We start from the raw sequence: 18,105 nt of genomic DNA on the forward strand, positions 1-18,105 counted from the left end.
AAGGATTTTATATTCTAGAAAACAAAATATGGGCAATAGTCTGGAAACAAATGGACTGAAGCAGAATATTTCTAAGATAAAAACATGTTGTGAATTTTGGAAATAATTACATCTACCACCACTGAAATCTAATTCTACAAATAGCATAATACTAATAATATTAGTGTAGCCTGATATTTATATCAGGATTCCTACACATTTTCCATTGTACCTACCTTTGGAAAATAAACCAAAGTACAATGTGATATATCTTGCAATAAACATTAAAACCCTGGAGTGTTTTCATTATTTTATTTTACAACATTTTGTGGCTTATTCACATACAGAAAATGTAATTTCTTGATTTCAAAGCTTATTAAAATTGTGAAGTTAAAAACAGTTTTCGTTTTGTTTAAGAGAAACACACAAGTTTATATAAACACAGAGAACATGTACTAAAGTCTAGAATACAAAAAAAGAAAACTATCAAAAATAGAGTTCTTTAATATACATTAATGTGAATAATAATTATTAGTTACATGGCAGAATTAATAAGCTATACATTATGTAATTTCAAGCTAGGTCCATTTCATGTGTGCGTTTCCACTGAGGCATATATTCAATCCATTAAGTATGTAATAGATTTTATCCGTGTAGATCATGTAGATTAGGTCTCAAAACAAACATAAATACATGTAAAACATTATATGTTTAAAACACAGTTAAATGTATAGCAGTAAATCGGGCAAACACTTTTATTGTTTAGTCTTCTGTCATTAAATTATCTACTGTATATATATATAGTATATATATTGCTGTCTGCATTGTGTGTGGGATCCTGAGTCCATTATGAAGGATTTGCAGTTTTGCAACACATTTCATGTCAGCTATCTGGTGCCATTTTGCAGGTGCTCTGAAGAACTGGCTGTACAGACGGTCTAAATAGATATTTTGGATAGAAAACTGTGGATATTTGTAAATTCATAACATTAAAGGTGCAGTGTGAAGGATCTGGCGGCATCTAGCGGTGAAGTTGCAGATTGCAATCAACTGAAAATTCTCCCGTGTGCCGAGCGTGTAGGAGAACTACGGTGACTGACGTGAAAATGCCACTGTAGAAACATGGTGGCTGGTTCCGTGAAGAGGACCCGCACTCTGTGTAGATATAAACGGCTCATTCTAAGGTAACAAAAACACAACAAATTGTATTTTCAGGTGATTATACACTAAAGAAAACATACTTATTAACATTACATTCCATTTCAGCCAATAGATCCCCCTAAATGTTACACGCTGGTCCTTTAAAGTAAAAGTAAATAGTCTGGCAAGGTCTCCTACTTTAGCCCACTAGTCTCTCCAACACCCAAAGTAATAACTTTAAAGCGATATTTCAAATTTTTTGAATTGAACATTTGTATGAGGTATGTTTATTTAGTGTATTACCTACAGTAGATGGTTGACGCCCCCAGTTTGGAGTAACAGGCGGGAGTACAAGCACAGAATCGATGCTCTCTTCAAAGCCACCAGACTCTATTGAGAAAAATAGTACTTTTACCTCAAAGAACACAGGAGCTGCTGGTCTACCGCCGCCTTGATCAATTTGTTCTTTTGTGTTATTGTGTGACTTTCGTGAATCCGAACTAACGCTTTAAAACACCAAAGTCACACAATAACACAAACTAAAACTAACCAATCGAGGCAGCGGTAGACCAGCAACCCCTGTGTTCTGTGAGGGTAAAATTACTGTTTTTGTCAAAGGAGTCTGGTGGCTTTGAAGAGAGCATAGATAACGGGTTTCAGTTCCGCGTCGGAAAGGGCTGTCTGATGGCATGGTAAAGCAGCGAAAATATTCTAAATATAGCGTACACTTAAACGGATAAGGATTTTTAAAGGTCTCTAAAATATGTTTTGCTGCTGCCCCCGTCCACAGCAGTACATTGCTGTGCTCCTGTGCTGGTACTCCTGTCTGTTTCTCCAAACTGGGGGCGTACTGACCGTCATCTACTGTAGGTAAGACACTGTCTATGGATAAATACCTCATACAATCCCACTTCAAAAAAATCTGAACTATCCCTTTAAACAGTTTTTGGCATTACTAAGCTAATTAGCTAAGCTACAATTAGGAGCAATAACAAATGGTAGTTTGTCCTTGACAGTTAATAAGATGACATTATGTAAACTGAAATATAATCAGATGCATCTCTTCCCTTTTAACCATGTCTACTGCTGACAGTTTACAAGACAACATAGTATATTGTCTTGTAAACTGTCAGCCACAAATATGCACGATTCAGTGTGTTATATACCCATAATACTTGGCACATTTGTGATTCTGAGGTGTGTCATGATGTCTGGTTTACCACACCTGACGTGATGCCACCGAGCTAGTCTGAATTTCATGTTACAAAATAACATTTTCAATTTTATCTGAAGCTTAGAGCCAACTATGTCTCAAACAATAATGAGTATTGCTAATAATATAAATTCAGAGACAAATAACTTTTCCCCTCCATATCCATTTTTGTTGTGTCTAAATGTCAAAATATTCAGGATGAGGATATACTAATGTCTTTTTTTAATTACTGTCAGTCTTTAATGGCAAATATAGTTGGTGTCACTTTACCAGCTGGCATTATTTGCTCACAAAGCAAACATTGTTGGTGAAACCGTTCCTTGTCCTCTGCATGTACAGAGTAGCAGTCATGGTAGCAGTCTCTGTGTTCTCCAGGTGACTAGAGGGGGATCTCAGGAGGGTTGTTCCTCCTCACCCGGGCTTTCCTGCTCTCCTGTTTCAGCTTCAGAGTGCGCAGTTTCTGCTGTCGGCGTTTCTCGCGGTACCACAGCTGCTCACAGTACTCGTCCACACTCAGGCTGTTGGTCCCCACCATGTGCAGGTCTTTGTAGCTCTTCAGAGGAAGCTGCTGAGGATGCTGGGGCAGCCACGAGTTCCTGTGTCCCGGCACCGGAGGCTGCTGATGAGGGCGTCCCGACTGGCCGAGAAACCCGGCCACCCCAGCCGGGGTGATCCTCCCGAGGACCGCGGGGCCCGGGTGGTTCTGCTGGTAGCGGGTTGGGTGGAGGCTGTGGTTGGGGATAATGTGAATGCGGTATCGGGCCAGCACCTGGCTGTAGGAGTGCTCGTGGCTGGCACAGGTGTAGAGGCCTGTGTCAGCCAGCTCCAGGTGTTGAACCAGCAGGCCCCGCTTCATGTGGAGGGAGCGGTGATCATCGCTCTGACGGAGCTGAGAGGGAGAGAGATGGTGACAAACAGACAGATGAGAGGATGATGACTGAGTTGTCAGCTGACTCTCTTATAATTCACATGCACATTTAACCTCTTCCACTCCTTTAGGGCGCCGGCGCCCTTTTTCAAAGGTTGTAGCAGACTCAGTTTTAGAGCTGGGTACCCACGAGTCTCCCCTTTACAGACATGCCCACTTTATGATAATCACATGCAGTTTGGGGCAAAAAACTTTTTTTTTGCATCCAGTATAAATGTGTTATTTTTATGTATTTTTATGTCTTTTTGTAGACTTTAATATATGAACATGAGGCTGGATTAGTCTATTTTTGCACTAACATTGCCATGTTAGAACACAAAGCACAGGTTTGTAAAATCAAACTCAGTTTAATCAGTTTTTTCAGAATTTTCATATTTTAAGATTAAGGATTACACATTAATCTGTGGTATGGCATTTATATATATATATATTTTTTTACAATGTTCAGGTTTATAAAAACCTGTAAAACCCTTCAATGCTGCATGTTTGCAAGGCTTAGAATAAGGCTTTTCACAGCCATATATCTCAGAGCAACAACAAGGGTCTTAACTGAGCAGTCACAGCATCTCATATTCATATCCCTGATACTGTATGTATATATTTACAATGGATTTAATATTAAATTAAAGATAATATCACTGTAACTATAGTTATATAAAGGTAGTTAAAACGTCCAAAATCTGAGCAAGAAGCAAAACTTCATGGCAGGGAAAACTGTTTGTCACCAGCTGGGTAGTTTTTCTCTTTCGCTCTCACAATTGAAATCAGAAAATATTTGAAGTATCCTTGGGAAAAAAATTGAGAGATACTATCACCAACTGATGTTTGCTGAGACAATTATTAATAAGAATTTGTGTGGCTCACCTCTCTGCTTTCCTGTGCCTGATTGAGAGTTTGCTGCACCGTCCACTTGAGCTCAGCCTGCGGTGACCGAGGAACACACTCCAGGAAGGTTGAGTTTCCCTCCACACCGTACACCACCTTCACCTCCACTGACTCAGAATCTGACGGAGCAACAGGGGAAAAAAAACAGAAATATATTCAGCATATAGAGTGTTTTTGTGCCAAGACAGCTAAAAAAGGGAAGAACAAATCATGTGACCTCGATGTTTGGTATGCTCAGTGTGAACCTGAAAAGGGTGGGATTATAAGAAAGGCAATATTCAGTGTGTCACCTTATTTTGATGCTTATCAGGCGGAGAAAGAAAAATAAAAAATCTTTATTTTATTATTTAATTTAAAAATATTTACACAAATATTTATACAACATTTGATCCATTCCTTTATTGTAGTAATCTATACCGTCATCAATTTGTCTGGGAAGCAGAGAAAACTGTAGTTACACAGTACAACCCCTAGAGGGCGCTCTACGTCTAACGGCAGTACAGAATGATAATAGAAGGTATTTTACTGTATATTCTCTCTCCGTACTGTATATTTTTGCATTATGGTAGTTCAGCAATAGTAAATGAGTATTTTTGCAAAAATAAAGTAAGAAAATTTGGAAAAAGTGACAATTGATAGTAATATAAATTTAAGTGTGTCTGTTAAAATGACAGCAGTTAAGACATTCAGTGTGTTCAAACTCCATACTAATTAAAAACAGTGTACTATACTAGATACCAATTGTCTTAGTGTACTGTTTTTTTGCAGTTAATGTACAAAAAACATATTTAAACATTTTATACTAACAGGAAATGATACAATACATATCAGATGTCAATTAAACTTAAATAATACACATCAGAATGTTTTGCCAAGGAACTAATAGTTATAGTAGTTATAGTTATAGTTGATGGTACAAGTTATATTTACCTCCACTAAGGAGGTAAATATAACTTGTACCATCAACTCCTATTTGGACTTTACAGACGTTTTAGTGTTTAATCACATGTGCTCCACTCACAGCCAAACATCAAACACATTCAGGCATTTATGCAGATCTCTCATAAAGCCAAACAGCTGTCCCTCTGTGACGTTTTACATTCCATCCCCGCGAATCGCGATGGCACTTCAACATAATCAATCACAGTGGGTGTATGTTAAGTACACAATAACCAAGCAGGTTGTCCATTATGTAGCTGAGGACAGGAAAACATTTCAAACAGAGACAGTTTATTCATATCAGACGGCGGAAATCCTTACCGTCCTCTGTGATTGGGCACTGACTCCAGGGGTCTCCGTACTTTACATCCTGCCTCCGCGCCCGCCTGAGACACACACACACAAACACAAACACATACATATAAGCATGGGATTGTATGCACTGTGTTATTTTAGCAAGAAACTCTTTTTAATAATTTTTGCTTTAATCTCTTTGAATACTATTCTCTTGTTTATTGTTTGTACTGCACTACGATGTACAAAAAACATGCTTCAACTATGAGTAATGTGGGTTACCATCTGTGACTGAAGTGTGTGCACTAGAGTAGACAGTAGACTCATCAGTTAAACAGCTGACAGAAGCACATAATGCCGTTGCATTTAGATAAAGTTGTATAACAGCGTTACATCCTCCTCCTCACTGTTGTTACTGGGCTTCTGCCGCCTCCTCAGCAGTGAAAATATGAAGCTACTGCGATTATGAATGAGGAAACACGGAGGGAGAACAGGCTGTGAAAATACAGAGTGTTGTTTCAGTCATGGTAAAGAGTGTTCTAGTTGGACCCGTCTCTGTCGTTTTCTGACCCTGCGCCCCCCTCCCAGACTCTAACATGAGTAAAGGTCTCGCTGCTCCATTTATTTGTCATCCTTTCCTTCACCAACTCTCACTCTCACCAGGGCTCTCTTCATTAACACAATTCAATTTATTTTTTATATAGCGTCAAATCATAACAGAAGTTATCTCAAGACTCTTTTCATATAGAGCAGGTCTAGACCGTACTCTATACTTTAGAGACCCAACAAGAGATCCCCCATGAGTATGCACTCTGTGCGACAGTGACAAGGCTCTTTAACGGGTAGAAACCTTGGGCAGGACCAGGCTCTAGGTGGCCATGACCGTCTGCCACGACCGAGCAACCACAACAATAGCACAACAGCTATAATAGTAATACAAATAGGACTAATGACAATAATCAGCAGCAGTGGATATAATATGATAATATGTGATAATAGTAATAGCAGTAATAATAATAGAAATATGACTACTACTACTAATAATAGCAGTAACAGTAATAATAATAATAATAGAAATATGACTACTTCTACTAATAATAGTAGTAATAATAACAGAAATATGACTACTACTGTAATAATAGCAGTAACAGTAGCGGTAATGATAATAATAATAGAAATACGACTACTACTACTAATAATAGCAGTAATTGTAGCAACAAAAATAATGGAAATAAGGCTGATAATAACGATGACTCCTGAAACACAACGATGTCAGGATCTCACAAGATTTTGACTCGTGTGCATAAATATGTGCACAGAAATGCAACATCTATTCATGACCAGAGCATTTTCTAAGTCCGGTGAGATGGCATTCAGTATTTATGCACCTAAAGAATGGAACAATTTGCCTGCTGATCTTAGACTTGCTCCAACACTGTGTTCTTATAAAACCAAACTAAAGACCTTTTTCACTCAATCATTGTCTTAAATGAATACAAGGTGTTGGTACAGTATGCTTGTTTGTATGTGTGTATGTATTTTTATGTGTATATGTATGCATGCATGTCTGTTTATTTGCACATGTTTGCTGTTTTGTTTTTAGGCGATGCTCTTTTAACTGTTTTTGTATGATATGGTGCTATACCACCCATTTGAATTGAATAGTGTGTCTCCTCTCCCTGTGCCTCTTTACCTCTTGCTGGTGGGGAAGTATCTGGAGCAGGTCTGACCGTCCCAGGAGCAGTAGGGGTCTCTGGCCAGGCAGCACTCAGCACAGTCGGCCCCGTACAACTCACACCTCTGGAGCCCCAGCTGAGCCACGCCGAGCTCACTGGACACATACAGCTGTTGCTGTGGAGGAGAGGGAGCGAGAGAGAAAACAAGAGGGTCATCATACATCCTACTACTGTTACAAGAAGGGAGAGGGAGATGAAAAAGGACGACAGAGGGTCAGTCGCTGGAGTTTAGGTCTTCGGCTTTGGAGCAATAGATGTCCATAACAAAAATATAGTCACAACTCACACTACAACGTCTTTCTTTTCCAGATGTCAGGGCAACAAGCATCTCAACAAAAAATGTAGTTTCAATACAATTTGTGAATTTATGAATATAAAGACAAGTTTTGTAAGAACCTACTCTGAATAAATATTATGAATACACAGACACACATATACAAGTCAGACAGACAGACAGACAGACAGACAGACAGACAGACAGACAGACAGACAGACAGACAGACAGACAGACAGTCAGACAGACAGACAGACAGACAGACAGACAGATAGACCTACTCTCTTGGTTGACAGCTCCATGCTCAGGATGGGAGTGGGACTCTGCAGGACAAAAGGGAAAACATACAGCAGCATTTATACATTCAGTATAATAATACATCATTATATTTATAAATGATTATGATGACCAGGGAAATATATGTGATTTAATGAACAGAAAATCTTTGTTTTTAAGAATTGCAAACACTTTATCAGCCTGAGACAGAAATGTACAAATGGCTAACAAACACAGGAATAAAAAAAAAAACAACACTTAAATATCTGTAAAAGTTGCTTCTGAAAAACACCCTGAAACACAAAACCACCCTGACTGTGTGCAGACTCGAAGACGGACGGCTTATAAGATTGACAACACAAAAAGCTGATATTTAATCCGTGCAGAGGTTGAGGAATGCCTCGGAGCTACATTTGAGGTCGGGGCAGCTACCGAGATTAGAAATCTAATGAGTGTCTTTCTTCTTCAGAGGGCTAAATTACCCCACAGCTCCATTTTTCTAGCTCACTGACTTGTTTCAGTGTTTCACAAAGGGAGTAAATGACCCCTGACCACTCTGTGAGCGGAGGGGTCGAGCTGAGGGAGGACACTAAGAATATGATAGAAGGCAGGAGAACAGGTATATCTTTACAGTGATCTGGCTCTCCTGTGTCCCGTCACAGCCAACAAACGGACTCCTCTCTGAAACCCAGTCAGGGAGCAGAGCAGCCTCCTCTAGCCCAGACCTTCAGTGGGTAGAAAGCTAAGAAATAACACATTGACACACAGTCAATGCAGCTGCTTTGCCCCACGTCCCTGCTGGTGGAAATGGGTCAGTTCCTGTTATAATCTCACCTATTTGTAAACAGACAAAGTGCATCTGGTATCCTGTTTGTTTGTGGCTGTTTTTCACATGTTGTGTCTTTCTTCCTTCCCTTCACCTGTGCTCTCTTTTAAAAGCTTATTTCCTCATGTCATTATTCCCACATGTTCTCCTCTATTTCTGTCTCTTCTCTTCTTTAATTTGTTTGCCCTACCGTATATGTATCTCTATTTCTGCCCTCCTCACTCCCCTCGCTCCCCTCTTGTCTTCCTTATTAGTGTATTTACATAGAGGACCTTGGGAAATATGTGCCCTGTTATCTGTTTTTCTGTTTAGTGGAGTTATTCCAGACAAATATGTTCCAGTGGAAATTACATGCAAGACCTCATGCAGCACATCCCATGGTGCAGGGCTGGCAGATGGTCAGTGGGAGACGCCAAAACTAACTCTGTGATTTTAGCCATAAAAGTCCTGAGAAGCTACATGTGTGTGTGTTTGTGTGCTTGACTATGGAAGGAGACCTTCAAAAGGAATACTTCACCTCAAATGACCATTTGCATATCAATTACTCACCAAGTGATTGAATACCTTGAATTCTTGAAGAAAACTCCAAAAAAGGAAAAAAGTTGGAACATGTCTCCAAACTTCTACTTTAAACAAACTGGTTATAGTAATAACTAGGGCTGTCAAAGTTATCGCGATAATAAGGCGTTAACGCGAAATTGTTTTAATGCCACAAATTTCTTTAACGTATTAACGCGATCGATCTTTCGGAGGTTGTAGCGGGCTTAGCTTTAAAGCTAGTGTGAAGAAACTGGTATCATATGAAACTAGGAATCCATTGGTACCAACCATGTCATACTAGCTTGTCGGGAAGGACGTTAAATAACACTCCAAACTTGCGCACAATTTTGGTGAGGACAAACTGGCATGGCCATTTTCAAAGAGGTCCCTTGACCTCTGACCTCAAGATATGTGAATGAAAATGGGTTCTATGGGTACCCACGAGTCTCTCCTTTACAGACATGCCCACTTTTTGATAATCACATGCAGTTTGGGGCAAGTCATAGTCAAGTCAGCACACTGACAGACTAACAGCTGTTGGTGCCTTTTAGGCAGTACCTGTGAGGGTTTCTGGACAATATTTGTCATTGTTTTGTGTTGTTAATTGACTTCCAGGCATTAATATATACATATATTTACATAAAGCATTAATAAATAATACATTTGCGATTAATCACGATTAACTATGAACAATCATGCGATTAATCATCATTAAATCATTTAATTGATTGACCGCCCTAGTTTTAAATAGTAAGGTTGGATTGGATTATACTGCATGAGTATGAGAGATTTTAAACAGATGCTTTGATATAGTTTTGCCGTTGTTAAACGTGGCCCCCATTTACTTCAATTCATCAAGACTTCTCTGTTTTTTGATTCTCTGTTCACAGTGGAGGCATGCAGGCGTTGAACACCAAATAATCATATGAAAAGTCTTGTTTTTTGTTAACTTGAATGGGAATTATGAACAAGTACTGATAAGACACTGCCACATTTCCAAGTGCCTTGTCTAATGTGGGTTTGTTGCATGAAGAAAATTGTCAAAAACAATAGCTGTATCTCACCTGGAAGACAGTCAGCTCCTCCAGAATGATCTCCTCTGTGTCCCAGCTGTCTTTGGTGACTGACACTGCCTTCACCACCTTCCCATCATCTGAAAACAAAACAAAAAAACATTTACTTATATGTCAATACACACATACAATGAGTGTGTAATGTAATGTATGGTGCACACAAAGTAGTAATCTATTCATGGAAAAACTGTCATATTCAGGCTTTTTGAACCCTGATTGTCCCCTGGTATTATATCTAAAACAACAACTTTGTAATTTAGGCTGACCTGTAGTAACTAACACAATGATGAAACGTGACTGTTTGACTGGGGAAACAATACTCAAACAAAGAATGTCAAAAGTGCATCACTGATTGACATGCCGACAGTTCAAGTAAGTGTTAAAATGAATTGTCAAATAAACAAAACAAAACAAAAACAAAAATAAAAATGCTCCATACAGAAGATACATCACAGAAAAGCTGTTTGGAACAATATATCAGACATTTCTGTTTGTTGTATTTCAACGTCATGTTTGGGAATGAGAAAAGTCAGTAAGTCGTTGAATAGAGTCTGTAAACACGACCTGACGCACACGCAATGTCGGGATGCTCCCAGGGAACCTCATAAACATCACAGATCTCACTGTGGGAAATCTCCTGTGTGTGTGTTTCCAGCTATATGCGAGTACCAGACTGAGACTATTGCAGGCTGTGTATGTGTGTTTATGCACGTGTGTGTCTACAGATGAGTCTGTCAAAACAAGCGTACCCTACATGGACTAATGATGCACGTAGATGTCTGTGGCCATCAAGACCGTTGTAACATTTCCTTTCAGAGACAAGATCAAATCTGTTAACGTATTGTTTGTGCTCCAGCGTTTCTTCTTCTCTCAGTCTCAACCCAATAAGGCAAAAAATAAATGTTAGGAGACCACACGTTAAGAGCCAGCTCAAGCTTGAATAGTTTGAAAAGGGTCTCTATGTGTACTGTAATATACAACAGGATCTAGTAAAAACATGTATTCTACTCTTGTGGACTTTATGTATACATTTATAGATGAATTATGGTTGGACTTCCTAAGTATCTTCCTGGCATGAAGGACAGTGCAACTAATGTGACAGTTATTCTATACTTTTGTGAATCCAGTTTCCTTGTTTCTGCACTAATTCATTTTTACAGAACCTAATAGTGCAGACAGACAATAATTTGCTTCCCATTAATCTCTACTGAGGACTCCACTGGTGTCACATGGGATTAAAGTTTCTTTCTCAAGAGTGCAGTATTGTTAATGGGTGGGTGAGAGGGTTATATCAATTCTCCGGCTTCCTGCTTCCCTGTGAAGCTCCAGGCTACAGCTGCACCAGCGTGAAGGTCATCAGGTTTTCACAACTGAATTAGAATAAGTAGCTCGTGGTTAATATTTAAGACTTGAGTTCAGGGTCCATCGCTCTTGAAACCTCAGATTCATGGATCTGGTCCTCTGCATACCAAACAGACAACAATAGAGCTCTACAGTATGGCGCAACCTCAAAAGCAGATTCTCCTTTAGTTTTAAGCTGGAGAAAAGAACCACTAACAAACCCTGATCAGAGACCTGTTGGTGATATAAGGCTGCAGTAGATCTCTATGCAGAGCTCTGTAAGTGACCACAAGGACCTTGAATTCTAATTGTGAGGTCCTCGTCGAAAGTTAACAGCAGCGTTTTGGACCACCTGTAAATTAAGGGTGCTCCGATTGGGATTTTTTGAGGCCAATCAACATCACTGGAAGCAATATCAGCTGATTGTGAAGCATTATTTATTTATTTAACTATTCTTAAAGGAACAGTGTGTAACATTTCGGAAGATCTATTAATAGAACTAGAACAAAATAATCATAACTATGTTTTCATTAGTGTATGTCACCGTCGGCTTGGTGCGTCAGGGCCTTTAGGGACAAGACTGTGTGGAGCAGAAATAAGAACTTGTCAGCAGTGAGCTGCAGGAAATTATCTGCCATCTAATTTTTTATAGATTTTTGACAAATATTTAAAGGTCCCATATTGTAGAAAGTGAGATTTCCATGTCTTTTTTGATCATAAAGCAGGTCTAGGCGCCATATAAATACTGGGAAAGCATCAAAACCCTCAATCTACGGAAAAATGCGCACAGCCCATATTTAGAAACTGTGCCTTTAAACGAACCGTCAGGACGTCCGTAAGGTTGTTGTGATGTCACAACTATACAGTGAATGGTAGAAGTGCTGCTAAACTGAGTAGTTGATACACAGCTGCAGTTACACTGTGAAGACAGCAACAGCACAGATGCCGAAGACCGGCAACGCTGACCAATCAGAGCAAACTGTTTTTTTTTCAGGAGGGGTGCTTAAAGGGACGGGTGCTAAAATGGAGCGTTTCTGGCAGAAGGTGAATACAAGAATATTCAGACAGACAGTATGAGAAAAATAATATGGTTTTTGAACATTAAAGCATGTAAACATGTTCTAGTAGAAACCCAAAATACAAGTATGAACCTGAAAATTAGCAAAATATATCCCCTTTAAAACTGCAGATCATCTGTGTACGCTTTTATTGTCAGTATTTAAAGGCCCCATTTAGCTTTTCTAAGAGTTTAGACAGCAACATTAACAGGGATGAATGTGTGCATGAAACTGAATTAGGAAGCCACTACTCATCTCCGTGCGTGACCTCAGAGTGACCTGTAGACGTTTCATAAGCATATTTTATTTTTATGGTAAACCACGTTGGCGTAAGCACGTGGCTAAGCAGTAGGATATATATAAAAGGGACATTATCTACTCTTACGAACAGCAACAAAAAGAATGATCTATCAGACGGTAAGACGACGCAGAAGATTCATCTTGGTCGCACAACGTGAAAATCAGAGCACTTGAAAGAGCAGAAAGAGCATTTATCAGGCAGGTAAATGTGCAGTTGATGGGGAGATGAGAGATGTTGGAGAGGAATCCACTTAGAGGAGATGTATGGAGCCGTGGGAGCACCTCTGGCCCCGTGGCCTGTCACCAGCCGTTAAATAACCTCCACCATTTATCACACACAACCGTTCACTGTCAAACACACACACGCAAACACACAATCACAATTACACACACACACACATACCAGGTTACTGCAGCTGGTGGGACACAAAGAAGAAAACACACACCTGCAAACATATATGTGTGCATGTTGACGCACACACACACACTTACAAAGAGCAGACACACTCAAGAACCCATTCAACCTGTCACAAGTGTTGCTTTGGGATAAAACAGTAAACGTCTCCATTTGCCACCTTCAGAGGCCTTTAAAGGGATAATGAATGAATGTGGGATATTTACACACAACAGATGAACAAATGAACCACACTCAGTCATCCTAAATGACACTTTAATGATGCGGTTGGGTTAAAATTGTATTCATAATAAATATAGTGAAGAAATATATAATAATATATATATAATATAGTGATGAAATAGTTAATAATTGTAAATATGAACTATTTCCCTGTAAATTTAAAAAATTTAAATAGTATTCATTGAACTATGAAGCCTTTTGTAAAAAAAAAAAAATATATATTATTATTATTATTATTATTATTATTATTATTATTATTATTTCAATGAATGAATCAGAAAACTTTTCACGAACCCCTCTTTGAGAATCACTGGTTCACAGGATAAAACGATTTGTAACCTGTTTTTCACGTTTTAAATGTATTTCCTTTCCAGGAAAGCCCAAAATAATGTGTTATTTGGTTAAATATATAAAACAAAAGGAAGAAACACAAATATAAGGGATCTTAAAATTATTCATGTTTGGTTCACGTTGTGTTAATTGAGCATGGACATACAGTATGTCATTTCCAGCTACCATCTTTGTCTGGATTATGGATATAAAGTTGCAAACTTGTGAAACAGATTCAAAATATATTTTTTTATCCTGTTAACAACAGAATAAGTTTTATCCAGATGTTTAGAGGAGACTTTAAGGATTCAGGAAATACCTTCAGAACAGCGGCATGGTTTGTTAAATGTCGTTCTGGGCTTTTCAAAGATCGCCACTTTTTATTTTTCAGGAAATCGCATACTTAGTGTGACTTGAATGTAATGAATGATAACACATGAGAGAGGCACAAACTGGAGCTAAACGCTCTCTAAACATCTACCTCTAATTCTCTTCTACCTCAGTCCTAAACTCTTCATCTAGTCTGTTAACATTCGTTCCTGTATGTTCATTTTAAAGTAGTCCTGGTCCTACATCTTTAATTCATAGTATATATTAAATAAAGTACCTTATTACATTAAATATAACAATGTAATATAATGTATTTGAATGTTCAGGTGTATATGCATCACCAGTGGCTGTGTGTCTTCATCCTGTTTCTTCTTCTCCCTGTGCCTCTCATGTTTCTCTGTTTGTCTGAAGACAGTGTTTCCACCATCTATTTCTCCACGTCTTCTACCACCACATCTATCAACATTAACCCTTGCTCTGCCCTCTGTCCAATTTCCTTTAAATCCCTTTAGGTTGTTATAAGAAAGCCTTTGTCAGTTTGCTTCAGTGCCATCCCATACGTCTTCCCTGTTTTCTCTTTTCCACTCATGTTTTCGTTGTGAGTGTTTTCAGTTTTTTATTGCTATGTCTCGCACTTTTCTATGTTTTTCTTTCCAATGCAGCAACTTTGTTAAGAAAAGTGTCACATAAATGAAGCTTATTGTTATTTCACACTTTTTCAGCCTCACTTTCATGTTTCCTCTCACCCTCTGTCATGCCTCTGTTATTACTTCCTTCACGCTCTGTAGTGCATTCACAATATATTGAATTGGATTGTCACTGAAACTTCAACTATCTCCAGTCAACTGAAATTTCAATCTATTTTACTCTTAAAAATAACAGCTTAACTACTTTTAGGACTTACATATAAAATAATAATTTTACTGTCGTTTAAACTTCAGCTGACACTTCAACTCCATTAAGTGTTTCAACTTAATGTACAATATTTCACATGCAAATAATTCATATTTTAAGACATCTTAACCTGCTTTCGTCTCCTAAGGCCTTTAAATTTCTCAACTGTGAATATTATATGTCTAGGACTTTTATTGTGAAAGGTAAGAACAGAAGGAGTGGATCTGGTCTGCACTGTCTTTGTTAAGGTTGAAAGGAGTAATAAAGTTTGCCATCCTAGTTCGGACTACGGAGCCTCCGTGTTGTTGTTTCATAAATACAGGCACAACATGATTGATTGATGTCTTTATTCGTGGTGCAAAAGCTCAGAAAATCAACTTTTTTCCCCCCAAAAAATTACGTCACTTTTTCACCGTGTAATTTTTCGTGTGAAAGAACGCATGACAAAAACAACAGCTCGAAAAAATATATTGACGTGTGAATTAATCGGACGGAAAAAACGCTGCTGGTGTGTGAAGGCTTTCACTTTTCGAATGACAGTTTAACTGATTTTAGTGCTTACTCTACAACTGGCATTGTAACTGCTTTCAACAGTTCACATTTTAAGACATCCTGTTTTTCCAATTTAAAAACTCAACTGAATTTGAACAACTTTGACAATTCAACTGCTGTCAATGTCTACACAATAACTGGCACTTCAACTACTTTCAGTGCACACACTTTAACCATCTCTGGCACTTCAGTTTTAACTGAAAATTTTATTTTGTTCATCCTCTATAGTTCAACTGACAGTTCAACTGCTTTCATCTATTACACTTCAACTATCACCAGTGCCTCAACTTCAACTCAAAATGTCAACTTCTTTCATCTTTTACCCTTCAAAATATTAAGTTTAACTACTTTCAGGGCTTACATACATACTTTTACTGCCTAAAGGCTTTAAACTTGAAATGTTTGTTAATTCAACTGTTTTCAGTGATTACGCTTCAACTGACACCTCAACTCCTTTAACTGTTTCAAATAGGGCTGTCAATCGATTAAAATACTTAATCGCCATTAATCACTTGTCCATAGTTAATAATTTTTTATCTGTTCAAAATGTACCTTAAAGGGAGATTTGTAAATTATTTAATACTCTTATCAACATGGGAGTGGACAAATATGCTTACTGTAAAATCCCTCCCCCTCTCCCCTCCTCCTCACCTGTACCCAGGTGTAAGACATCGTAAGGTCCGTCCTCGGCGTCCACCCTGTCCACTACGATCCTCTTTAACATGTAGGGCACGTTGACCTGGGTCAAGATGGGTCTGCCGCCCAGAGGCAGGACGGGCTCCCACATCAGCTGGTGCTGCCGCATGAAGCTCACCACCTCGTCTGGGAAGTCTTTGGTGGACTTGTGGAGAGCGTCGTACGTCTCACTGGGACACTGGGGGACAAGTCAGAGAAATGTTTTGAACATAAAAGTCAAGGAGCGTGCTGAAATAGTTAAAATATGACATTAAAAAGACATTATTGGGCGATTGAAAATGAGAAGTGAAAAACAAAGAAGAAGCAGCGTATGAACAGATGGCAGTCAGAGGAGGAGAGGAAGGTAATGTGAGGAGAAAATTACTTTCAGATTGTGTCAAACCACATGTTGATTTGTAGAGAGAGTCAGATGTTTCCCTTGAGGAAAGGATAATAAGAGAAAGATGGAAAGACGACGAAAGCAGAGCAGGAGGCGATAAATATGCTGAAGAGATGATATGAAGATTGGTGCAGTGATTTATGGACTGGATGAGCAGGGAGAGAGGAAATGTGCGGCAAAGTGAAATTAGTGGAGTTAGAGAATATGTTGGACAAGTCAACAGCATGGAAGCCATTACTTTCTGTAGATCAGAGGTTGTGACCACGGCATCTCCGTGACTGTTTCATTTTGCTTTTAATCATCCAACCTCTCTCACACACATGCACCAACAGTGACGTAGCTGACCTCTTCTGCAATCAACCACATGGTACAGCAGGACTCCACAGAGAGGTGAATTCCCCAGCAGGGAGAGTGAAACAACACCTGACACACTCAGACGCTATAACCTCAGCCTTCCCGACATGTTGACGCTTCCCAGAGGAGTTCACTGCTGAGGTGTTAAATCACCGGAGGTTAACCCTCTCACCGCTTCATCAGCTTGTTTTCATTACACGTGTTCTGTGGGTTTGGAGTCAGATCTCACAGGAAATACTAAGTTCTTAACACAAACATAAATACCAACCTGTCGTCACTATATTTACAAGGAGTTATGGGCCGTGAACTCGCATAAGCAAGTGACCGACACCTTACACACTATCCTAATCTGATTTACACACTAAATCAGATTTTATCCCTTGCAGAGTTTGAGTTTCATCTGCAAGGTTTTGGGATATCTGCCACTTAAAGTTCTGCCATTAATGGAATTTCATTTGTGATGCTAAAATCAATAAAAATGAATTTGAAAAACTCAAAAGTAACATTCAAATAAGTCTCCTTTTTACACTTGTTGTTTGTTTGTTGTTTTGTTAGTTTTGTTTCGCTCTTGATGAGTAATAATGTCATTTTTTTATTTGTTTAAATAGGGGAGGACTCTGAATAGTTGAATAGTTAAATGGAAACCAAACTGGCCTTCATCAAGGTGAAGGCAAGATAGCCCAGACCGATGAAGCTCACACTAGCCTGCAGCTCGCTGTGTCTGAACTGAACCTTTAACCAAAAGAATTAACCCTAAACTCAACACCAAAAACAGAGTCACGGTTTTTGTAGGTCATGGTTGTGAGAATACTTACAGTGCCAGGTCTCGGGTAGGGGATGCGGCCCTTGTACTCCACCCAGCGATAGTCAGGACCTTCTTTGTGGGCAAACGGCCCGTTGAAAGCAGCACGGATCGACGCCATGGAGAACACACACACTGCTGAACCTCGAAATATAGAGCTGCAGGAGAAAGAGGAGGTGTTGGTGTTGGTTACAGTAGAGAGGTAGAGGGGTTGATGGAGAGAGAGAGGATGAAGAGACAGATTAAAAGCAAAGGAATGAGAGTGAAGAAGAAGAGGGAGGGAGAGAGAGAGAGAGGAAAGAAAGGAGAGTGGATGAAGAGAAAAGAGG

General features: G+C 39.1%; 1 protein-coding gene across 1 annotated transcript in view; it reads right to left on the reverse strand.

Annotated features, from left to right (window-relative positions):
- Positions 1 to 1,935: 1,935 nt before the first annotated feature.
- si:dkey-49n23.1 (semaphorin-3D) overlaps positions 1,936 to 18,105 on the reverse strand; it is a 103,336-nt gene continuing 87,166 nt past the window's right edge. The window contains exons 11-18 of the mRNA XM_037780462.1: positions 17,790 to 17,934; positions 16,197 to 16,419; positions 10,095 to 10,183; positions 7,670 to 7,711; positions 7,072 to 7,229; positions 5,406 to 5,470; positions 4,125 to 4,264; positions 1,936 to 3,221 (exon numbers count right to left, since the gene is read on the reverse strand). Of these exons, the coding sequence (XP_037636390.1) occupies positions 2,712 to 3,221; positions 4,125 to 4,264; positions 5,406 to 5,470; positions 7,072 to 7,229; positions 7,670 to 7,711; positions 10,095 to 10,183; positions 16,197 to 16,419; positions 17,790 to 17,934 (1,372 nt within the window). The 3' untranslated portion in view covers positions 1,936 to 2,711. The remainder of the gene's footprint in view (positions 3,222 to 4,124; positions 4,265 to 5,405; positions 5,471 to 7,071; positions 7,230 to 7,669; positions 7,712 to 10,094; positions 10,184 to 16,196; positions 16,420 to 17,789; positions 17,935 to 18,105) is intronic.

This window comes from Sebastes umbrosus, chromosome 1 (assembly GCF_015220745.1).
Source record: "Sebastes umbrosus isolate fSebUmb1 chromosome 1, fSebUmb1.pri, whole genome shotgun sequence".
NCBI classification, from domain to species: domain Eukaryota; kingdom Metazoa; phylum Chordata; class Actinopteri; order Perciformes; family Sebastidae; genus Sebastes; species Sebastes umbrosus.